This window comes from Juglans microcarpa x Juglans regia, chromosome 4S (genome assembly GCF_004785595.1).
Source record: "Juglans microcarpa x Juglans regia isolate MS1-56 chromosome 4S, Jm3101_v1.0, whole genome shotgun sequence".
NCBI lineage: Eukaryota > Viridiplantae > Streptophyta > Magnoliopsida > Fagales > Juglandaceae > Juglans > Juglans microcarpa x Juglans regia.
The window spans coordinates 26,726,032-26,752,213 of NC_054601.1; the positions used below are offsets into that span (position 1 = coordinate 26,726,032).

General features: G+C 34.5%; 2 protein-coding genes, 1 long non-coding RNA gene and 1 pseudogene across 9 annotated transcripts in view; all 4 read right to left on the bottom strand.

Moving 5' to 3' along the window:
* LOC121262410 overlaps positions 1-26,182 on the bottom strand; it is a 168,335-nt gene that overhangs the window by 80,648 nt on the left and 61,505 nt on the right. For all 6 annotated transcript variants that reach the window (XM_041164887.1, XM_041164886.1, XM_041164885.1 and 3 more), the window contains 2 exons: positions 17,104-17,170; positions 16,778-17,067 (listed from right to left, as the gene is read on the bottom strand). In XM_041164887.1, coding sequence (XP_041020821.1) covers positions 16,778-17,067; positions 17,104-17,170 — 357 coding nt within the window. The remainder of the gene's footprint in view (positions 1-16,777; positions 17,068-17,103; positions 17,171-26,182) is intronic.
* LOC121262687 lies at positions 1,100-5,930 on the bottom strand (annotated as a pseudogene).
* LOC121262423 lies at positions 7,052-13,084 on the bottom strand. Of its 2 annotated transcripts, XR_005940097.1 has the most exons (3): positions 12,929-13,084; positions 8,725-10,063; positions 7,052-7,352 (listed from the first exon to the last, which is right to left on the bottom strand). It is a non-coding gene; the product is annotated as an uncharacterized LOC121262423 (long non-coding RNA). The 2 variants fall into 2 exon arrangements; XR_005940096.1 differs by lacking the exon at positions 12,929-13,084 and having other exon boundaries at positions 8,725-10,131.
* On the bottom strand, positions 19,400-20,440 carry LOC121262412 (disease resistance protein At4g27190-like). Its single transcript, XM_041164890.1, has one exon. The coding sequence runs from the start codon at positions 20,423-20,425 to the stop codon at positions 19,415-19,417; it is 1,011 nt and encodes a 336-aa protein (XP_041020824.1). The 5' UTR covers positions 20,426-20,440; the 3' UTR covers positions 19,400-19,414.

Consider the following 26,182-nt stretch of genomic DNA (forward strand, 5'->3'; position numbering starts at 1 on the left):
ATATCCTTTTGTCTTGTCTTTTACCTTCTGCTCGCATGATGTTTAATATTACCACGGAATTTTGTACAGGTATAATTGGTCTGCAAGGATGAACTGCTGCTCCCAAAACCGTTAATCTTGTGTGTAGGCATTATCTCCTGCAAGTAGGCTTGTGAAGGACTTCCTGAGTACTCTTCTAAATAAATGACAAACCTTTGCGTTGGGTCTGTATTTGTGATCTAAAATTGGGTGCTTGTGCTTTGTTTCCTTTTCATGTAATGCCGACCTCTTTCTTATCAGTATTACGTAATGTTGAACAAATTTTCATTCGCCTTAGTTTTAATGGGTCTTCTTTCTTCCATCAGGTTTAAATTGCCCCTTTTCATCTCTGTTCCTGATGATAATACGAAAACGTTACGAATAATTGTGATTGTATATGGTCTAACATGCTAGAATACAAATAAATATAGGATTGAGAAATGAAGTGAAATGCCCCTGGGCATATAAATAGCTACTGCAAATTTTGTGAATATACTTCCACCGAGGGTAATCCTTTTTATTATTATTTTAACTTCTCAATGTTCTCATCCGCATGCACGTAAGGTATGTAGCAAGCATCCACCAGTGTCTCTCAATCTATCATTTAAGGGTCATGCATTTTTTCATGCTAGATCTTATTAGAAAAACCAGTGAACCAAACATCTCACTTACACACAACGAAGTACGAGAGCATCGTAAGCCCTTGTCCAAATATCATTGACAATCTTTCTTTAGTCATGAGAAAATTAAACTCATTTAAGGGTACGTTTGGTTTCTAAATCAAACTCAACTCATCATTATAACTTTTTTAAATTCTAATATAAAATATACTAAACAATTTAATTTTTTCAAATCTCAAAATAATAATAATATTAAAAAATAATAATCAAATAATATTTTATCAACTTAACTCAACTCAATTCAACTCACTTCAACATCCAAACGCACTCTAAAAGTGCAGGCATCACAATAACTTAACTACACCCCCACAAAGCAAGCAACTGGGAATCAGAAGGGGTAGCAAGAGATACCAGATTTTTGTTAAAAGAACTTGAAAAATAGAGAGCAGTCAAGATACATTGATCACAAAATCGATGTGCGCATTCAATAGTGCAATGGGCATATTCCAACAATAAGTTTGGAAAAATCTCTCTGATAGAAATCCCACCATGTTTATTAGATTTGCATTAGGCACTATAAGCCTGATCTGATATGGCCTGAAATGGTTTGTAACATGATCTATTCTCTTGTAGTAATGCTATTTTCACTAATGAAGTCACTTTAGAAAAAAAAAAAAAAAGAACTTAACAACACCCAACAACTTATTATCACAAAAATAACCACGATGTCAATTGACGTATTAAAAAAAAAAGGGCAAACACAATCAGCTCTAAATGATTTATTTTTTATTGGTACAATCAGATTAACTATACATGATATGCAGCAGTTTCAAAAGATTATGGTGCACAGCCATCTCGCTACCCTATTGTATCCACATCCTTTATGCTCTCTGGGCCTTCCCGCGGAGATATTCCCAGTGCAGAAGCAAATATTTCACAAGCTGGTTCAAAGGCATGTGGTGCCTTACTGTCTAGAAGATGTATGCAACCGACAACACATTCTACATTCTTTGCTTGGCTGCCTTCTCATTGCCCTTGATTAAAACTCCGTTCGGTTGGTGACCCAGGAACAAAGGGAACAAAACCCCGGCCACCAAATACGGGGCGCATGAAGGCATCGTCGAATTTACGCCAGTACCGATGAACAGTGTGTGTAGGAGTGGCCAGGAGTGCACGTATGCTGCTTGGTCGGATAATTTCAGGAAGGTCAAACTCAGAATCCTGCCCCTCTCCAAGAAGAGGCACAGAATCCTGCCCCTCTCCAAGAAAAGGCACACTTACAGATTTTGGAGTAGACGAATCTGGCTGTGTGTCTTGGATGTGGAAGCAAGAACCTTATAAGAGGTTTAGTCAACAAACCAAACACCTGACCAGAAACAAATATGAAGTGTTATTACCATTACCAAGAACATTGAAATTTCATATGCAAAACTCATTCATACAACATCGCAAGCAATCCTAATGCAAAAGCAACACCATATTACCACCTACAACAATAAATATGGTGGTGAGATTTGGTACATCAATGAAGTACGAGAAAAACAGAATTATGCTGCAAAAGAAACAGAAAGCATACTTGTTGCCTGAAGTTGATTTTTTCCTTTGGAGATTTTTTAACTAAGTTGATTAAAAATGATAAGGGGAAAACAAAGGCTGCTCTTCCGGCCATAATCAGACCTAGCAGTATTGAACTCACTGCAACAGATGTTCCAGGACTGCAAAAAGCAAAATCAAGCATTGCATGTTAGAGCAATAAATAATGTCTCAGCAAGGCAGCTATATCATACATTTTTTCTGAAAAATTACATAGACTGCTACTACTACTACTAATAGATATAAGGTTCAACATATTAAGAGCTTGGAACTAAAAGGACTAGTTAGTCGTCTGCTCTTATGCTGATAATACCTGCCACTGACAAATCTCCACTTTTCAATGTCCAAGGCATCCATTCCAACATAAACGAAGATAAAGATCTCAGCAACAAATGAAAGGGTTGCAAAAGCATGCCTGTGATAATTTGAAGGAAAATCTAAAGCATTAGGTATATGACAAATTGACCTTTGTTCTACATATGAAAAATGGGTTAAAATGGCTTGATAGCTTCTAAGAAGAATTACTTGGTAGTGATTCGTGAACACTCAGTCACATTGTGCCAGGTGTAATGGGACATCACAATCCCACAAAAGAATACCGTGAGAATGCCACTCAAATAGAACAACTGCATAACAGATTAAATACAGTAGCATCTTAGTGAGATGAAAAATAATTAGCAATCTATCAAATCTGCCGTCTACATAAAGCATTTGAAGCATAGAAAGAGAAATGAGTGCCGTTAAACTATTAGACATCTTACTTCAGCCATCATATATGAAAGGTATGCCATGAGCATCATAAGAGCAACTTCACGATCTGTAGAGTGCCTAAATCATGAGAAAAATTGTATTATCAGAATTTCGTTTTAGTATATGATTCTAATACTTCTTTCCTCCTTCGGTTAAAAGTTTCTTCAGAAGCCAAATCAGGAGACCTTAAATATTAGGTGTCACCAGACCACTTTCAACAAATAAAAACCTAGCATACGATCTAAAGACCAAACAAAGCATCTTCTTATTATGAGACTAGGTCCATTTTCAACATTAGTATAATAACAATGGAATAGTATTGTTACCTATAAAAAAAAAAACAATGGAATACTATTGTTGCAATACCAGTAAAAGCAACTGACTCGATCATTCCAATTCTGACAAACGTACCTTCCACAATACAGCTTTTTGATGATCTATGCACTTAGCAGCCCGGTCTGCAGGGGAAAGAGATGTCATACCGCAGGAGAATGGCACATGTAGCATAACACACGTGCATTAATACATATGAATCTATGAGAGAGAGAGAGAGAGAGAGAGAGGCTTACTATCACCCCAAGCATTGTGCTTGTGAGAAACAAATAAAAGAAGTTGCCAATAAAATGCAAACCAATCGATATGATTGAGGTCAAAACTCTGGATTGCATTAAAAAGTACCACTGATGTTGCATCATTTACAACACCCTCCCCAAATACAAGACTGTAGAGTAAAGGCGTCTCATCCTGATTAAGCACCTGCACCATCCCACGAAAGTTCAGGTTTGAAGTGTAGATACCTTATCCGATTGAAGACATGATAACATGCTGATATCTGCTATACCTGCAATGTACATACAGAGTCCGTGGCAGCAAATATTGCACCGATTGCTGAAATAACGGATCAATACAGTCAGAATGAAACAGCAAACAAAGTTACTCGAAAAAGAAAATTGGCAAATGTAGTAGCTAGATAATCCCCAATATCCAGCGAACCAATATCCAATTTTTTGAAGAACTGAGTAACCCCTGGATCAAGCATCAGAATTTTACAGTCACAATAAGATGGTAATATAAAACCCAATAGCTCAAACTCTTTTTTTCTTTATTTGCTAGGCCTAACATGCTTTAATCCAAATCAGAAGGGTATTTGATACAAACATGGTGAACAAAATAAAAATTTATTGAAAAGACTCGTGTACATTATTTGGCCAAAGAAATAATATACAAAGTGACTTAGACAGAGTAAACTGTCGAGTATGGATGCATATATCACTCTCATTCCATCCTCTAACACCAAAGAAATTAGTAATATGCCTTCAAAATAATATCTAAAACTAAAGAGTAGGTGTCCACCCAACGCAATCACACAGATACTGAATATAAACTGTCAGATAAGAGAATTATCACTTTTTTGCACAAGAAAAGAACAGTTTCATTTTTAGGAATGATTCTCTGCTATGTAATGGTCTCTCCTCAAAGATTGCACAAAACAGAAGAGTGGGAATTATCAGTTCTAAGCATAGGTAAGTACTAAAAGTCCGGATGAAATTGCTTCAAACAGAGAATTTTCTGCCGAGTGAACTTACAGGTAAAGTTCAAGAGAAAAGCAACTATACATTTCTAGTGGATAAATCCTCCTATAGATTGGTATGACCAAACACAGATGGCTCTCTAACCACCAAGAAAGAAGGTTAGGGTGATGCTTTGAGAGGGCAGCTGCTCTTGCTTTTGCTGCTGTATGAGTCTAGAATTGTCTTACAGCATGAATTGGGAGCGATTGACAGTAATTAATTTTTTAATAGCTTGGAGGGCCGTAAGAAGAATGGGGACATGCCACTGACTCCATGAATATGGCCATATTTTGAATGAGCAGCACAGTGCCATGAAAAAATCTTTGAAGAGGAGATTTTCGGATCGCTTGGTCGCTTTGAAATCACTGATAATACCATCAGTCAGAGAAGTCATAATCTAATTGGCTGCATTGCTAATAAATGGTATCATCTATATATAGAAATTGTCTTAAAAGAGATTCAAACTATCTTTATATTATCTGCGTGGGATATTGTTCTATGTACCCTTTCGATTAGTTTGCCAAAACAGCTGGTGAAAAGGAAATAATGATAATAACAATACTATCCTCTAGAGACCTCATCACTTTATCTTCTAATCACATGGTGCCAATTAGACTAGAACCCAGACTGCTATAATTACCTCCTCTGTGTGCTACTCTCAGGTAGAAGGCTGAAAACCATATGTCCCAACAACCCTACAAAGAACCACTATATGATTACCAACAAAGTTTACTCTGTCAGTGCAGAAACACAATAGGAACTGTTTGTTCAAGCGATCATTGAAATTGGGATTGAGTGAAAAGTTAAGAGTCGAAGACTCCCTGCTGTTCCAATTACTAAAGAAACCTTATGATTTGACAACTCCCAAACAAATTTAAGGCACAGTTTGGCAGAAATTTTTTATAAAAATGACATTGTTAGCATAAGATTAGCGATTCTTAATGTGAAGATATCAATTTGAACCAATAAAAAGTTAAAAAAAATATGTGGTGCCCATTTCAACAAAAACACAATTGTGAACTACTTATTGCAACCATGCTTTTTGGTGAAATCAAATTAAACTGATGAAGTCCCCGCTGATGACGTAGGAACAGAAACTAAGTATACATCTCGAGATTTTCAAATCATTCAAACACTGGAATAAAATTTCCACACTTTTATGTGAAATGCCACATTGGGCACGTTTCATTTGTAAACACTCCATGGCTTCCAGTAAACCATAAAATCTCTTCCTGCTACTTATGCAGCCAAGTATACCACTTCATGGAGTATCAATTAAATTTCTACAATTAGATCTTTAAACAGACGTACCATTTGAAAGCTTGTAAAACTTATTTTGCAAGTAATCAAGAATTGCGTTGAAGAACACAAAAGGCATATTCAGCATATGAGAGCTCATAAAATTTGTGCACAAGAATGTCATAGTTCTTTTAAATCTTTATATGTTTGAAAGAGAAATGATTTGTACAGTTCTAGGGTGTGCAAGCCCCACACACCTTCCTTTAAAAAATGTTGGCAAACAGGCACTATTTATTTTCCAAAGGAGGAGTGTGTGAGGCTTAATCGTCTTAAGACTGTATCTAGCATTACTTATGTTGAAATTGCCTAATTAAACACCACCCTGCACCAGTTTAGTATGCTCTAACCAGTTTAGTCCTAAGGTGTTACCAATGCGCTCTCTCTCTCTCTCTTTGAAAATAGCATATAATGTCTATTTGATCTATGAAAAAATCTGCATTGTGGGTTTTTTCTATATTCTTTTGTCTTGTCTTTTACCTTCTGCTCGCATGATGTTTAATATTACCTCGGAATTTTGTGCAGGTATTATTGGTCTGCAAGGATGAACTGCTGCTCCCAAAACCGTTCATCTAGTGTGTAGCATTATCTCCTGCAAGTAGGCTTGTGAAGGACTTCCTGAGTACTCTTCTAAATAAATGACAAACCTTTGCGTTGGGTCTGTATTTGTGATCTAAAATTGGGTGCTTGTGCTTTGTTTCCTTTTCATGTAATGCCGACCTCTTTCTTATCAGTATTACATAATGTTGAACAAATTTTCATTCGCCTTAGTTTTAATGGGTCTTCTTTCTTCCATCAAGTTTAAATTGCCCATTTTCATCTCTGTTCCTGATGATAATACGAAAACGTTACGAATAATTGTGATTGTATATGGTCTAACATGCTAGAATAACATTCGTTGTATAATACTGCAGCCAGCCTGTGATGTGGCATACTTCCACTGAGGGCAAATCCTTTTTATTATTATTTTAACTTCTCAATGTTCTCATCCGCATGCACGTAAGGGATGCACAAAGCAATCCCCAGTGTATCTCAATCTATCATTCAAGGTTCATGCATTTTTTCATTAAGATGGCTAGTCCAATGTGGACACACCTAGTCAAAAGTTGATACTATAACCAAAAGTTAACATTCTAGCCAAATTTTGGACTTGGCTAGATTTCTGATTTTTTTTTTCCCACTGAACACTGAAGAAATTTGATGGGTACCAAAATGCCGCTTACACAGTTCTGTACAAATTTGGAACCCAAAACTGTTCCCTCATCCATACATTATGCAACTGAAGAGTGCCTCATATGCACATCAGGTGCCAATAAACAGAAGTCCAAATACAAATGGATACGTATGTTAAAGATGCAAATTCAGTCAGTGGTGTAGGAATGATAGACCAGCAAAAGAGTACCGAGACGAAACTGGCACAGGCACCGCTTCAGGCTGGGCAGCCTGATAATGATGTGTCTTGTCTTTGTGCAGTAAAGCATCAGCAACATATGTGGAGTATAAACTATCCACTTGATCAGTTTCTGTCCCGCGTAAATTGGCACTCTCGATTGGGTGCATTCCACCAATAGGATAAGAACCTGATGAAACACCATAATGATAACCAGTAGCAGATGTTGCAGTTGCAAAAGGTACAGTGGATGGCGTTTCACGTCTAGCACCAAGACCATAAGCATGGTACTCTCTCATTCAAGTAGAGAGAATCCGCCTGAACAGTCTCTCTTTTTGGGGACAACATTTATATGAAAAAGGTCAGGCTGTCTTAGAAGGTGCTCTCCCTGAGGACCATAAGCTCGATAGTCCTTTCCAGCCGGGTAAAAGTCCCGAGGAGTCTCTTCTCTTGGTAGAGTTGCCATGTCTCTGTATACAAGACGCTGATGATCCCTTTCATAAGATGGCAACTGAAATCTACTAGAATCACTATTTGTATAAGGATCCCTAGCAAGTGTTTCCTTCTGATAACGGGGCCACACTTCTCTTACTCTTTCATGAACTTTCCTGTCACCAACTCTAGCGACTTGAGGAAAGTAGACATCAAGGCTCCATGGACTTGCATCCAATTCTTCAGATATTCTGATTCAATTAAATTGGAAGAAGTAAAAGTTCAAAAACTTGAAAAAAAATGAATGCATTATGTATTAGTGTACATGTGTACTGCCAAAATTGTTAGTGAAAATAAATCAGAGGAGAGAGAGAGAGAGAGAGAGAGAGAGAGATCCCCAGAAGCACCAATTTATGTGCAAGCTCGATAAATTATCAGGCACATCAATCAAAATAAGGTCAACACAATAAAAAAAGTAAGTTACCATCTTTACATACTGGCTTCCTCTCATCTGTGAAGGCTTGGGTTCAGCAAATTTATTTCTAACAAGAAAAGGGTAAACTTTTTTATACGTGGGAAAAGGTTAAATCAAATATGTCCATCAACATCAACTGTTATCTAAACCATAATTTTCAGTTGTCATCCTCTTTATCTCCTCCCAGAATCGGGAATTGCCACATAGTGAAAGAGGTGAAGCAAGGGAATTCTAATATCGAAGGGATCAAGGACTTCCTGGATCAGAGTTCCATAGGAGTCAGAAAGCAGTTGCAAAATCCAGTCGGAATATGTGCTTCTTCCCAGTTTCAATAACAAATGGATTTGAAAATATGGAAAATTTACTTGAAACCTGCTCCATTGGTGCCTGTTTTGGAAGAATTGACAGGGGTGCCTGTTTTGCTGTAAGATCATCTGATCTCAAAAATCTATTCGATATCTTTAAAGAAAGTACTAGAAGTGGAAACATAGAGTGGGAGGCTTTTTAGCTGAAAAGCTATCCAAGAATTCAAGAACTAGAAAGACATATGAAGTGCAAAAGAAAGACACCCAGCAAGACAAGTGAGAATCTAAGTAATGCATAGGAAGCTCTACCGTCAAATATAACTCTAAAAAGAAAAGCATTTATGTTTGCTCAGTCAATTCCAATCTCAAAATAAGCAGCACTTGTACAACTTGACCCATCTATCGATTAAGCCAACTAGGATGATAAATATACCTCATACTAGATCATGGCATGCCCTCCTTCACCTGCATAGTGTGCTTTTGCACACACTGTCTTTATATTTACTTAGGTCAACTTCATCCAAAATGGAGAAAATAAATTAACTTTGATCTAGCAGACACCCACAATAAATAATCTTTGGGCAATATCACAGCAGCCCTATCTTTTCACTTCCTTTGCTTTTCTTTCCTCATACATACTACTTAGGTACTTCATATAAAAAGAAAGCACCAATAAAGTTATCTTCACAGCTCTAGCACTGGAAACTATGCTATTTCTCGCCATGAATAGTCTAAGTGAGCAATACAACAATTTGAATACTGCCTAGCCAATTACTTTTTAATGAATTGAATATCATCTAATGTAGTTCAATATCCCTATCAAAAAACGCAGTTAAAAAACACCATCACACAACTCTTTTTTTTTTTTTTGGGCGGGGAATTCGAGAAAGGGACAATTTCCATAACCTCATTTGTTTTCCCTCCCTATCCTCATAGATCTTTCAGTGACTTTTCTAGAAATACACCAAAAAAGTAAACTCTGTACCGTTATTATCGATAGTAACATTATTTCCAGTCGGCACTCTTGTGGGGGCTCGCGCATAAGGACCTCGACAAAGCATAAAGCCCTAAGAATATCGACTAAGTCTAAACTAATTCAAACTCCAAATGCCCTGAAAGCCATCTCAATTTTCTCCTTTAGAAACTCACATTAGACAAACTACGTACTTCTACCAAGTGAAAAACATCTTTAATCCAATGCATAAAATCAAGCAGTGAATTTTATAAATCTCGCGATGAATCATTCACATCGATAAATCCATGAATAGAACAACAGAAATGCATCTACCTAAAAAATCAGAGTTTAGTTCAACCTAGCCTAATAGTAATACCACAATGGGTGGAGACTCGCACTTTAGCGGGTTAAAAACTCTACAATACCAAGCACCAGAAAATCCATTTTATTTTCTAACTTCTACCTTCCCTACCTTTTCTTTTAAACAAACCCAATTAATTTCAATGAGATTAAAAGCCAAAAAACAGAGAAAAAAAAAAGTTCCAATTAAAACCCTAAGACGGAGAGAGATAGGAAGAGAGTACCTGGCGAAGCAGAGAGAAAGAGAGAGGGCGACTGTCAAAAGCGAGAGAAAATGATCGAGAACCGTACAGTAGATCTGGGAGAGAAGAAGTGTTAATTAATAGTATATTATATATGATTGTTTTTTTTATTTTTCAAGCTTATATATGAATTGAATACATTGGCATCCTCTATATCCATGATTCCATGATGTCTTTTCTTCTATTTGGAAAAAAATAATAATTCTAAACATACACATTATTTAAAAATATATAATTTTATCTTTTTATCTTTTTATTTTATGAAATATAAAAATAAAATTATATATTTTTAAGTAATATATAGAATATGAAATTCTATGTAGAAAGACTAATAATATTCTTATAATTTTTTCAAAAAAATCTTACTCGTCCTACGCCACACATTTTTTTTTCTTAGCAAGTATGTTGTACTCCTCTAAGTAAAAAAATTCAATTAGTTTATTAGAAATAAAAACAAATAAATAAATAAAAACAAATATAATATGTGGGATGATAAGAAACAAAAACTTTTTATTAATTATAAGTTCAATTACGACAATGAATTTGAAGATTGTTAAAAGTTTAAAAAAGCGTATCATATGAATTGATGGGGATAATAATAATAAAAAAATCTTGATACATTGTAACATTTATCAATGCCAAGATAGAATCTCATTTAATTTTAACTGTCTAGATAGATTAAGAATAAAATAAAGGTCATATAACACAATATCGGTAGCAATATCCCATAGGAAATGAAAATGTTTTCACTTAATATTCAACTTCTAAAGGTCCCAAAATACATCTTTTAAAGTAAGAAGAGCACTTGCCTTTACATAAACCTTCTAAACAACTTCTCTTTTTCGTTGTCCCCTCCTCGTCTCCCATTCCTCTCTCTTGTCTCTCGTTCCTCTCTCTCCTTTTATCTTCTAGTAGTGAGACCTCCCCTTGAACTGGGCCTAGTAGGCTCAGTTTGGGTCGTGTATATTTAATCCATTCCAGTGATTATAATGAGAAAAAAATTGGTGTTATTGATGAGTGTTAAACACCAATTTTACTTTTTCCAAAATTTAACCTAATGGAAAAATATATATTTAATTATCTATTTGTATCTTAACAACAAGCATTAAGTGTTGCTAAAAACACCAAAGTTCGTATCGAATACTAATATATTTAAACTATCTAGTGTGTTAAGACGTGGGAGAATATATATATATTTATATATATAATTGGTTGATTGCAGATTGCAGTTACGGATTATTACATTCAAATATTAAAATTCATGGTTTTATAAGATGGGAATAGACTTAACCCTTTCTCAGAATAACCATTGAGCTGGGCCATAGTGATTTGACTCCCGAAGCCAATGTGTGACAATATTAAAATCATGCTAATTCCAACAGCTTCGGTGTACTCAAGACTCCGTGACAGAACGTCTTCGTCCTAGTTTGGATTAGAAACTCATCTCAACTTTATCATTATAAATTTTTTAAATTTTTACACAAAATATAATAAATAAATCAACATTTTTAAATTTCAAAAAAATAATAATATTAAAAAATAATATTATAACAATATTTTATTATACTATTCACAAAATATCTCAACTCATCTTTGAATCCAAACAGGTCCGTAGTCTCACAATTACATTCTCCAAAGATGGGGAACTCGAAGGAATAAGCTCCAGAGCATAGGAAGGTGTTTTCTTTCCACAAATGTGCAACTGTAAGCATAGATAGATGCTTCAGCACTAGCTGCCTTCGTGTGACTATCATAGCTTGTTTTTCTCGATCAAGAAGTTTGTAAGCTGGGAATATTTTCTCCCAGCCACAATTAGATACTTCAAACTTCAACAAATTTGGCAGTCTTGTAAGAAATGTCGCAGCAAGACCTGAAAAGTGGCCATTCATCAAGTTCCATTTCAGTTAGCGTAGGGAACACAAAATGTCCGGTTGCTCCGTCTTTTTTCGTGACTCTTTCTTCCGTCCCTGACCATTAGGGATGTACAAGAACTGACCAAACCTGTCGCAACAGACTAGAACCGGCCAAAACAAGTGAAGAACAGGCTGGCGTGCAACAATTTTTTTCTCAAACTGAAGTTGGCCGGTTTGGTCCCAGTTTGAACCACTGTCAAACTGCCGAACCGACCGATGGTATATTGGTTTAAGTGGAATGGCTTCGTTTATGCTTGTAGTTGTGTTTTGAACACAACTGAAACGATGCTGCATCATTTTAGCCTTAACGTATAAAAAAAATAAGTGGAATGACGCTGTTCGATTTAAAACCAAACGGCGTCGTTTCGATATTATATCGTCTTCTACCTCCCTTCTACTTCCCCGATTGATTTTAAGTTTCTCTCATCCTCTCTCTCTCCTTTGCAACTCTCTCTCTCTCTACTCTCTCAGACCACCATTGCTGTTAGCTCAAACCGAGAATCGACCGTGAGCTGCCAGAGAACCGACCGTGAACTGCCAGAGAACCGCTAGAGTAGATACGACTGGTTTTTCTCCTCTCCATCGACCGGTTATGGTCGGTTGCTCCTCCATATTTACTCTCGTCGATCGGTTTCAGTCTTGCCCAAAAACCACACCGAAGGCTTCGATTTTGACCCCTACTGACCAGGAAGCTATTAAGGAACATGGCTCTTTACCATTTTGCCCCTCTTGCTTTTTAAATGGAGTAATGCTATTCACCATCCCATAATGTGTCATTAGATGATTGAAAGTTATTTATTATATTTTATTTGTGAATCTATCATTTAATGTCACCTTGAAAAGTAATAGAAATAAGAGTGCAAGAAATGTGTTTGCAAAAATGCTTCAGAGTTGGATTCATTTCACGAATACATTTGAAAGGCTACAGATTTCTTGAATACAATAGTCTAATGACACTTTATATTTATAGACAATTCTCAACCAATATTACACACTCATGATTGACACCTCAGCACTGTACGAGCCTTCTAGAATCATCTGCAATATTCCTTTGTGCAGAGTTTGTTAGTGCATCTGCTGCCTTGGAGTCGTGTTTGTTAGAATCCTGCTCTGAGGTGGAATTCGCTGGAGCAGATTGATGGTGAGCCTTAATACTCCTCGCGATTTGGCGTGTAAACATCTTCTTATCATTCCATAATATGTAATTTTTCATTAAATCACTTCTAAGCCGATAAGATTCCATGGCATGCAAACACCTTGCATAACAAGAACCCCACAATTTTTGAATAGTGACATTCCGGCTCATAATTTCCAACTTATCCATCACCAAGCTCGGGAATAAGAGCTATAAAATTTGTCAGAAGATGAGTGGTTAACACATACCCCATCCCACACTATAACAGATATATTTTAACTTGAGAGCTCTCGGCTTCTTTTAAATTAATAAAAAAAATTATGTTATATATATATATATAGTTTTTGTTTTACTTTTAAATAAAAAGAAAACTAAATAATTCAAATAAGGACTTTTATTCGTTTGTTCAAAATAAATACATTTCATCATGTATTTGTAAAAGTGACTTTCAGTTTGGGCCTTTAAGTTGGCTTTTATTATGTCATGATAATATTATAAAAATAAGAAAAGAAGTGTTAAAGCCGTAAAGAAATTCTATAAAAGAAAACTGATAAATTGATGTGATTTCATATAATACGTTAGATATATTTTATACTAAAAATAGTTTTGGTATATTCTTCTTTAAAAAAAATACATATATTTTTATGAACCTCATACTCAGAGTAATGAAATTTGAGTATTTTTCTATTAATGATTAGTATTATAATTAAATTTATAATTTAGAAAGATTAGTTAACAAAATTTTATAATATTGGAATGTAAAATTTTCATTCACTTTCATGAAAATGATGTCAGCCTCTACGTCTTCTACCTAAATGTGAAAATCTTAATAGAGCTAAATAATTTATAGCGTCTTACCTTAACTTTCTTGCATTCAAGATTCCGCTTCTCTTTTAGCATCGACCATTTTGAATCATGCACTCCCTCGAGTCTCTCTAAATTTTCAAGACATAGAGAAGTTACTTGAGGGAACACCAACGTCATTTCTGCTGCTTCTCCTTCTTCAGCCGCAACAATTTCCTCCACCCCACAGTCATAAATCTTAATTTTCTCCAATTGCTCGAGATATCTAACAATCGAGGCTGGAAACAAACTTTTCAGACTCACACATTTCCCAACAATTATTACTTGTAGATTTTGAAAGCTGGGAATTGTTTGAGAGTCTTTACTCCATACATGCTTTATTTTGGGTAGACCATACAGATCCAAAAGTTTCAAACTTGGGAAGCCAACCTACAAGATTAAATCCCTTGTTTCAATTAAAGACAGGACAGAGCAGAGCAAAGAAAATTGGTTTGTGGAGATGCAGTTCTATTGCTGAAAATTCTGAGAGAGAGAGAGAGAGGTTGATTGGATTATTACCTCTTCAACCACGAAAAGAGTGCCTCCCTGCTCGTGCAATTCTTTGGACGATGACAATTCCAAAGTATGCACCCCTTGAAAAAACCACTTGAGTTTTGGTAACCCATAAAGTCCTAGACAAATTAGGTTGGGGAATGAAAGTCTCGTTGTTGGATCTGTCCCGTCTTCTCTCTCGACAATTTCCTCTAATACCCCACAACCTGTTATTATGAGAGACTGCAATTCCTGGAGACTTGCAGCAACCGAGGCTGTTGGAAACAAACTTTTCAAACTCTCACACAATGAAACATCAATATGAAGTAGTTTTGGAAAGTTGTACATATCGCGTTGATGGGAGTCCTTGATATTCCATATAATTTCCAACTTTTCCATTTTAGAAATTTTCAATATCTCCAAGCTCGAGACTGGCCTCTGTTAAATTCATCACAACACTGAGTTTCATTTAAGATATCACAAAATACATGAACACAGATAATATATTTTACCGTCTCCATTACTAGTAGTTAAAATAATTAAATTAAAGAGACGGAACTTGAATTCTATCATAATCGTAACTCTCTATTCTTAGATTTTGAACTGAAACTTTTTTTCCTGGTTTCATTACTCAACAAGCAAACTGGACCTCTTCCTTTTTTAATTTGTTTTTTCTTGCTTCTTTCTTGGCTTTTGAATCTCTAGTGTAAAAATTCTATTTGTATTTTGAATTGGATTTATGGTAGGCGAAGAGGGCTTAAAATAAAGAAATAACAAAACAAATGTAAAACTATTATTTTTTTAATTTAGCTAAACTTATAGATAATCTAATGTGACTGGTTAAAATAATAAAAAAATATGTAAAAACTTTAAATAATGAAAACCATGATATCTAGAATATGGAGAACTGAGTATTTTTTTAGTAATTATCATATTATGATTAAGTATACCATTTAAAGAGATTAATTAACTAAATTCATCAACTTAATTAAAGACATATCAAAATGATTTTATACTTTTGGGATGTAAAATTTTCATTCACTTTCATGAAAATGATGTCAGTTCTACGTCTTCTACCTAAATGTGAAAATCTTAATAGAGCTAAATAATTTATAATCTCTTACCTTATCCACCCAGAAAAGGGGTTGTTTAATTGACATCTGAGAATACTGCCTCTCTTCAACTGTTCCTAAAGCAAATAGTACCTCAACTTTCTCGCATTCTTCAATCGACATCTTTTTTAGCATCGGCCAATTTGAAATATGCAGTCCCTTGTAAAAACACTCAAGTCTCGGTAAATTTTCAAGAACCAAAGAAGTTACCTGAGGGAACTCGAACACCAACATCCTTCCCACTGTTTCTCCTCCTTCAGCCTCAATAATTTCCTCTAGTACCCCACAATCACTAATTCTAATTTGCTTCAATTGCTTAAGACAAGTACCGATCGAGGCTAGAAACAAACTATTAAGACTCGCACATTTTGAAACATGAATTCTTTGTAGATTCTGAAACCTGAGAATTGTTTGGGGGTCTTTACTACATAGACGCTTTATTTTGGGTAGATTCCATAGAAGCAAATTTGTCAATTTAGGAAAGGCAACCTGCAGGATTAAGTCATTACAAATTTCAATTAAAAAAAAAAAATTGTTGAACCCATCGTCGAGACCCAAGTCTCAACCACTTTAACTTTTTCCTTAACAAATCCACAAGAGAGGGAATCTATAGACATAAATTTACATAGAAGTTTCGTATGGGAAATGATACTTCCACATACAAAATGTACTGATAAAGTGTACAGAATCCAGATTGGTGCCTTTTTTTAAATAATAATAATAATTTGTACATTTATTATTTAATATGTTTTTTAAAAATTATTCACAAAAATATTTTAATAAAAAAATATACATACAGATACCCTTTCAAGTCCCTATTCTCTTTTGTGGTAGCGTCATCCCATGTGGCAAAATAAAAAGACTTCGCAAGTATTGTATAATTATTTTAAAAAAATGAATAAATAAGTTATTTATATAAATAATAATAATTTTTTAATAGAAAAATAATATTTATAATCTTAGAATACCTAGAAGTCGCGTACTATTTTTTAAAAAATAAATAAATATAAAATATATACGAAAAAATTAATTTTTTAATAATAAATTTTATTTTTTTTAAAAGAAATATAGATCATTTCTTCAATCCATAATTATATATAATATTATTCTTTTTAATAATAAATCTTACCATTTTAAAAAAAAAATAACTATATAATACTTATATAATACAAGATTATATTATCATTTCTCTGACATAAATGAATTGTGAATGACCAGTTCCATCGTTGTAAATTTTGAGAGAGAGAGAGAGAGAGTGGTTGATTGGACTGTTACCTCATTAACCCCGAAAAGTGTGCCTCCCTGCTCATGTAATTCCTTAGATGACGACGATTCCAAAGTATGCACCCCTTGGAAAAACCACTTGAGTTTTGGCAACCCATCAAGGCTTAGCGAAGTTAGGTTAGTGAATAAAATCCTCGTTGTTGGATCCGTCCCGTCTTCTCTCTGGACAATTTCCTCCAGTACCCCACAATCTCTTATCTTGAGAGACTTTAATTGTGTTAGACTTGTAGCCACTGTGGCTGCTGGAAACAAACTTTTCAAATTCTCACATCTGGCAACATGTAAATTAAATAAATCTGGAAACCTGAAGATCTCTTTACTCCAAACATGCTTTATTTTGGGCAGACCTGCCAGCTGCAGGGTTTTCAAACTAGGAAAGGAAAGCTGCAGGATTAAGTCTATCATGTTAGTTAAAAAATCAAGATTTCAGTGCTTTGAATTTGAAAATAGGCAAAATTAAACAGGGGAACAAGTGTATTATTAGCTATAATTTTTTTTTTATTGGACCAATTGTTGAGAATTAAGTCCCAACTAATTTCGAGGATGCACATATCCTTGACAAAGCTTTTTATGTGTATTTCATCTTATTTTTGTTTTCAAATTTAACTTTTATGCCCCAAGACTAAGGCTTCGTTTGGTTACCAAACTCACCTCAACTCATCTCAACTCATCATTACAACTTTTTCAAATCCCAATACAAAATATAATAAACAATTCAACTTTTTCAAATTTTAAAATAATAATAATATTAAAAAATAATATTCTAATAATATTTTATCATCACAACTCAACTCAACTCAACTCACTTCAACATCCACACACACCCTAAGTTGGCGTCTTCCGCCACAACCTAACAAAGGTGCATGCAATTATACTTTGGGCACAGGGAATGCCAACTAAATCATGTTTATGCTTATGGTGTGCTTGACACATGATTTACATGGACTTATGTAAATGTACCTGATGATGTAGAAGCGGCACCTGAAGATCATGGTCGTTGCCTTCTGAATTGGTTTCTCTTGTGCTTAAGAAGCTCATGAGCTTTGGAAGATCCATTAGCTCCAAGGTTTGCAGTCGACAGAACACCTCTTCTATTCCGTCTTCTTCTTCTTTCACGAATATTGCTCCCACGTTATTGCATCTTCTTATCTTCAATTCTTCAAGTAGTGAAAGGCCTCTGGCTATCGATGATGAGAAGATAAATCTTAATTTCTCACAGTTATGCACGATTAAAACTTTCAAGTTTTTTAAGGATGTCCTCAACTCAGGGAGATGCCAACTACGTAAGATATGGAGACGCTTCAGTTGTTGAAAATCTTCTCTATCTAATTCATGCAAGACACTATTAGTACTGTTCGACTCGTCTAGATAAAGATATTCTATCCTCTTTAGTAGCATTTTGATCCCAAAGTCCAATTGGGAGCTGCTCATATTCAGTTTGAAATGCAACGATCTTGAGAAGCCGGCCTCCTCCCCACGATACCAGAAATATAGACCCCTCATATGTCCAATGCAAATCTTGTATCTCTCAAGCTCTTTAGAAAACAAATCTTTCGGTAGATTGTTGGCATCTTTAATATCTATCTCTAAGGTGATCAAGTGTGACAATTTTTTTAGCTCTACAAGGCTAGCATTTTTTCCTTCATTATTGGGTCCTTCAACCTCCCATTTGACTTTGATGTTTCGCATATACAATTCTTCTAACTTGACCAAGCTTGACAAGACATTAGGAGGAATCACTTTAAGTTTGGAACAATCGGTCAAATCCAATAACCGCAAACCAGTCAATGACCCTATTTCTCCTGGCAAGTTTGAAATGTCAGAACGAGCAAGACTAAGAATTACTAAAGTCTTGAGTTCTCCAATCCAATGAATATCTCCCAACTTACATCCATCAAGACACAATGTTTGTAGGTTTGTAAGTGGCAAAAGTGATGAAAGTTGTATATTTCTCAAACTCAGAACTTCGAGCTTGTCCATCCCTTGGAAGGAACTGCTTCGGGTTTTCAAATATCGAGATTCACACTGGACATTAAAGTATCTTAATTTAGGACATTCTATTTCATTGAGATATTTATCATGGATATGATCTCCACCATGAATAGAGAGCGCCTCGCATCTTTTTAGTGAATCGACATCTGGCCATGCTTTTTGCCCACCATCGCCTCTCATGACAAACATATTATAATCATTTTTTGCAATTATTGTAGCGACATGACGGACAAGATCATGCATGTAAAATTCCTCGGAGCTATGTGGACTTTGTAGTAGCAAACAAGCATCTTGGAGATCTTTAACTGAAGTTTCTAGTCTATTTCTTGCTTCATCCAATGTATCAATGCCATGGAATAAACACAGACCGAAACCATATCTCAACAAGCCCTGATAGGAAATGTAGTAAGCTTCTCGAGCACAAAGCAAAAATAGGGATTGGAGCTCTTTACCAACAAGATGTGTATAGCTCAGCTCTATACAAGTATATACAGGTAACCATATTTTTGTGTCATGTTCTGGATTGGCTCTTGTTAGTTGCACCAGGGCATCCTTCCAGGCTCCCGAATTCTGATTCTTTAATGCCCTAGAAACTGTTACAAGTGCAATAGGAAGACCTCGACACGCATTAGCTACCTATATTGCTGTGTTTCGCAAGTCAAGATCACCTTTGACAGAATCACCCGCCATCTTTTCAAATAAGATCCATGCTTCTTCTTCTCCTAAAGTGTCGAGTTTAAAGCTGTTCTCTTCGTTGACCATCTCAGAAGCTAGTACATGTCGATCTCTGGATGTGAGTAGTACTTTGCATCTTTCGGAAGGAATAATTCCTATTTGCTCCAAATCAAGTCGCTTCCATATATCATCCAAGATAACAAGTATCTTCTTCTCCTTGTCTTTTTCTAACCTCGCCCGTAGATGGCCTGCTCTTACCATTTCAGTTTTACAATTAGGATCAAGCTTTAGATCTAGCATGTTTGCAATTTCTTCTTGAATTTGACTTAGGTTTGGGCTTTCCGTCACATTTGCCAGAGCCACCTCATCGAATAAGCTTTCTTCCTTGGCTTTCCTGAAAATTTCTTTCATCAGTGTACTCTTTCCAACTCCAGGCGACCCCCACACGCCGATCTTGTTAATATTAGCATCTCCCAATGCCTCCATAATTCTCTTCGTAATTGATATCCTCGAATCCAAGGTCATGTAATCCACGTTTCTTGGAGTCACCCTATCTTGCACAGCAGGACGATGGGAAACACCGCCGACGAAGTTTCCTTCTTCAAGAAGTTTTGCAATATTACCCACCATCTCCTTTGCTTCCCGGCTCATCTGATGTCGTTGCTTCAAGTTCAGGCATGACACATTAGAGTTCCTCGATTCGGCTTCTTCTTCACCTCCACCAAGTTTCTTGATAATATCGTCCACCTTTTTCAACCACATTTCTACATTATCTTTTATTTCATCGCCGTTATCTGAAGCAGTTTTAACCTTGCGTTCAACCTCTTTCTGAGCATCCCGCAGCGTCATTTCCTGATTCTTCAGATACTCCATGTTGCTCTTGTAGTGACATGAATAACATAGCCACCGTCCAACTGGTTGAGCAGTGTACTCTGCGATTTTCGCTAAAATTGCAAGAACGATCTCCTTCATTCTTGTTTGCCACAGTCCGTCACTAGCTTCCTGTTAATTTTTTTTTTTTTTAGGGAATTTGTTTTTATAAAATTTTTAAACTCAAACAAACTGATGAAAACCAGGAAAAATATAGAAGTTGAAATTGCGATGGCAAAAAAGCACGGGGAAAAACAAAGAAATAAGTTCGAGTACCTCTCCTTAGGACATTGATAGACCGGAGGTTGGAGAAAAGAGTCAATAGGATGAAGTTGGAAACCAAATTAAGCAAAGAGAAATGAAAACTAGGCGGGCGGGGTTTTGAGACCAGACCAGAAACAGAGTTGGGAGTGGTATAATGCAATAAAGACGGATCGGTACTAAAATGAATCACGGAAATAGAACGACAACCCAAGAACACATTGAGAAAGCTTTTCACCAAAAACCAGAAAAAAAAAAAAAAAGAAAAAGAAAAGAAAAGAAATGGCAATTATCAATATGCCAAAAGGCAGGAACAGAGAAAGGATGATCAACCACTCTCGGTTACTCTTTCACAACTTTCTTCCTTAGGCCCTGATCCAGTCAAGCTCTGTGCTGAAAGTTCAATTTTTTTTTTTAACATAATTACAAGTGTGAAAATGCAAATATTATGGAAGAAATATGACACAGATATTTGTTTTTGGGGGTCAGAGTCTGAAGAACTAGATCATCACATATGGTATCTAAACTAACTATTGAACTGTGCTAAATCTTTAAAGCAAACGATACGGAAAAAACAAATATCATATATATGAAAGAATTTAATTAAACATGATGACTCATAAATTCATACTTTTGATCTGGAAAATCATGATCGTACCTCACTTTAATTTTTTCCTCCTCGATGATCTGCAGAAACAGAGTTGGGAGTGCTATACTCCAATAAAGACGGATCAGTACTAAAATAAATCATGGAAGTAGAACGACAACCCAAGAACGCATTGAGAAAGCTTTTCACCAAAAACCAGAAAAAAGAAAAAGAAAAGAAATGGCAATTATCAATATGCCAAAAGGCAGGAACAGAGAAAGGATGATCAACCACTCTCGGTTACTCTTTCACAAATGCGTCATTTTCTTCGTTAAGCCCTGATCCAGTCAAGCTCTGTGCTAAAAGTTTAATTTTTTTTTTAACATAATTACAAGTGTGAAAATGCAAATATTATGGAAGAAATATGACACAGATATTTGTTTTTGAGGGTCAGAGTCTGAAGAACTAGATCATCACATATGGTATCTAAACTAATTAATGAACTGTGCTAAATCTTTAAAGCAAACGATGCAGAGAAAACAAATATCATATATATGAAAGAATTTAATTAAACATGATGACTCATAAATTCATATTTTTGATCTAGAAAATCATGATCGTACCTCACTTTAATTTTTTCCTCCTCGATGATCCGCAGAAACAGAGTTGGGAGTGGTATACTGCAATAAAGAACGATCAGTACTAAAATGAATCACGGAAGTAGAACGACAACTCAAGAACGGATTGAGAAAGCTTTTCACCAAAAACCAGAAAAAAGAAAAAGAAAAGAAAAGAAATGGCAATTATCAATATGCCAAAAGGCAGGAACGGAGAAAGGATGATCAACCAATCTCGGTTACTCTTTCACAAATGCGTCATTTTCTTCGTTAAGCCCTGATCCAGTCAAGCTCTGTGCTAAAAGTTTAATTTTTTTTTTTAACATAATTACAAGTGTGAAAATGCAAATATTATGGAAGAAATATGATACAGATATTTGTTTTTGGGGGTCAGAGTCTGAAGAACTAGATCATCACATATGGTATCTAAACTAATTAATGAACTGTGCTAAATCTTTAAAGCAAACGATGCAGAGGAAACAAATATCATATATATGAAAGAATTTAATTAAACATGATGACTCATAAATTCATACTTTTGATCTGGAAAATCATGATCGTACCTCACTTTAATTTTTTCCTCCTCGATGATCCGCAGAAACAGAGTTGGGAGTGGTATACTGCAATAAAGAACGATCAGTACTAAAATGAATCACGGAAGTAGAACGACAACTCAAGAACGGATTGAGAAAGCTTTTCACCAAAAACCAGAAAAAAGAAAAAGAAAAGAAAAGAAATGGCAATTATCAATATGCCAAAAGGCAGGAACAGAGAAAGGATGATCAACCACTCTCGGTTACTCTTTCACAAATGTGTCATTTTCTTCGTTAAGCCCTGATCCAGTCAAGCTCTGTGCTAAAAGTTTAATTTTTTTTTTTTAACATAATTACAAGTGTGAAAATGCAAATATTATGGAAGAAATATGACACAGATATTTGTTTTTGGGGGTCAGAGTCTGAAGAACTAGATCATCACATATGGTATCTAAACTAATTAATGAACTGTGCTAAATCTTTAAAGCAAACGATGCAGAGAAAACAAATATCATATATATGAAAGAATTTAATTAAACATGGTGACTCATAAATTCATACTTTTGATCTGGAAAATCATGATCGTACCTCACTTTAATTTTTTCCTCCTCGATGATCCGCAGAAACAGAGTTGGGAGTGGTATACTGCAATAAAGAACGATCAGTACTAAAATGAATCACGGAAGTAGAACGACAACTCAAGAACGGATTGAGAAAGCTTTTCACCAAAAACCAGAAAAAAGAAAAAGAAAAGAAAAGAAATGGCAATTATCAATGTGCCAAAAGGCAAGAACAGAGAAAGGATGATCAACCACTCTCGGTTACTCTTTCACAACTTTCTTCGTTAGGACCTGATCCATTCAAGCTTTGCACTGAAAGTTCAATTTTTTTTTTAATATAATTAAAAGTGTGAAAATGCAAATATTATGGAAGAAATATGACAGATATTTTTTTTTTGGGGTCAGAGTCTGAAGAACTAGATCATCACATATGGTATCTATACTAACTATTGAACTGTGCTAAATCTTTAAAGCAAACGATGCGGAAAAAACAAACATCATATATATGAAAGAATTTAATTAAACATGATGACTCATAAATTCATACTTTTGATCTGGAAAATCATGATCGTACCTCACTTTAATTTTTTCCTCCTCGATGATCCGCAGAAACAGAGTTGGGAGTGGTATACTGCAATAAAGAACGATCAGTACTAAAATGAATCACGGAAGTAGAACGACAACTCAAGAACGGATTGAGAAAGCTTTTCACCAAAAACCAGAAAAAAGAAAAAGAAAAGAAAAGAAATGGCAATTATCAATGTGCCAAAAGGCAGGAACAGAGAAAGGATGATCAACCACTCTCGGTTACTCTTTCACAACTTTCTTCGTTAGGACCTGATCCATTCAAGCTTTGTACTGAAAGTTCAATTTTTTTTTTAACATAATTAAAAGTGTGAAAATGCAAATATTATGGAAGAAATATGACAGATATTTTTTTTTTTGGGTCAGAGTCTGAAGAACTAGATCATCACATATGGTATCTATACTAACTATTGAACTGTGCTAAATCTTTAAAGCAAACGATGCGGAAAAAACAAACATCATATATATGAAAGAATTTAATTAAACATGATGACTCATAAATTCATACTTTTGATCTGGAAAATCATGATCGTACCTCACTTTAATTTTTTCCTCCTCGATGATCTGCAGAAACAGAGTTGGGAGTGGTATACTGCAATAAAGAACGATCAGTACTAAAATGAATCACGGAAGTAGAACGACAACCCAAGAACGCATTGAGAAAGCTTTTCACCAAAAACCAAAAAACAGAAAAAGAAAAGAAAAGAAATGGCAATTATCAATATTCTAAAAGGCAGGAACAGAGAAAGGATGATCAACCACTCTCGGTTACTCTTTCACAAATGCGTCATTTTCTTCGTTAAGCCCTGATCCAGTCAAGCTCTGTGCTAAAAGTCCAATTTTTTTTTTTAACATAATTACAAGTGTGAAAATGTAAATATTATGGAAGAAATATGACACAGATATTTGTTTTTGGGGGTTAGAGTCTGAAGAACTAGATCATCACATATGGTATCTAAACTAATTAATGAACTGTGCTAAATCTTTAAAACAAACGATGTGGAAAAAAAATATATCATATATATGAAAGAATTTAATTAAACATGGTGACTCATAAATTCATACTTTTAATCTGAAAAATCGTGATCGTACCTCACTTTAATTTCTTCCTCCTCGATTATCCGCATCAAAAGTGCAAACCAAGAGCAAAGATGCCAAGATGGTCCACGGAATCAATTAATTAGATGAAAACCAAGATCGACCGGCATTTAGCAGTGAAACATGATTAATAATGTTCGGCGAAGTTGGACATATGACCGACTCTTTATAGTGGGAAGAGTACTGAATATATATAATGCAGGAAAAAACAAGCACTTACAACCAATAAAATAAAAACAAAAAAGTATGACACTTAAAAATGACCAAGAGAGTAAGAGTCTTTGTTTACGATATGAGTTTCATATCATCCTATCTCAATATTTTTATTATTTTCTTCTCAAATATTATATAAAATAGATACATTTTAATTTAATTATTATAATTTTCTCAAACTTATAATAAAATATAAAAATAATTTAATTTTTTTAAATCTCAAAACAAAACTAATATTATAATAATATTTTAACTTTATAATAATTTTTATTTAACTTTTTCTATATTATTTCTTAAAATATCATAATATGTCATAACTCAAATCATTTTAATGCCATTCAAGAACTATTACACGACTATCCACAAATTTTTAATCTCTATCTAATTTCTCAAAAATTTCCTAATTGTAAATTCAGTTATTTGAATTTATGATTAAATTTTTTAAATTTTGCAATTAGCACTTTCCCTCAACCTGACACGTGTATTCTAGGTGACACATCAGCATTTTAGCAGCTGCATAAGTAAAATGTATATTACGAACACAACCGATGAATAATTCAGATGCAACATCTAAACATAATAATGCGAAGTTGGACATATGACTGAGTCTTTATGGTGATTGGTGGGAATAGTACTGAATATATATAAATAATAACTAAGAGAGATGGGAAAAATTAGAAGCACGTACGTACCTCTGATCTTTTGCTGCTCTGAAATATGAAGACCGCAAAACAATGACGCTCATTGATGGAATCGATTTTAAAACGCCAAGCTGGGTCAGTGTTCGCAAGTCCAACTTTTGGAGCAGCGCTTAATAGGGTAAAATGGCTATAGCAGCCAACGTGAACAGTGAATCAGATTATCAGGGAGAGAAACGAGCAGATCACGACCAACAAAAACTAAAGAGCCAATAAAAAATATATAAATAAAAAATGAAATCACTATAATATATAAATAAAAAATAAAATTACTATTATATATAAATAAAAAAATAAAATCACTATAATATATAAATAAAAAAATAAAATCACTATAATATATAAATAAAAAATAAAATTACTATAATATTTATCACTATTATATATAAATAAAAAAATAAAATTACTATAATATTTATTACTATTATATATAAATAAAAAATAAAATCATTATAATATATAAATAAAAAATAATATTACTATAATATTTATCACTATTATATATATGAAAATAAAATCATTATAATATTTATCACTATTATATATAAATTAAAAATAAAATTATTATAATATTTATCATTATTATATATAAAAATAAAATAAAATCACTACAATATTTATTAATATTAAAAAATCATTATAATAAAATCACTATAATATTTATGGGACCCACACCTTTTTCAACTACCTATCCAAAAGTCAATAACT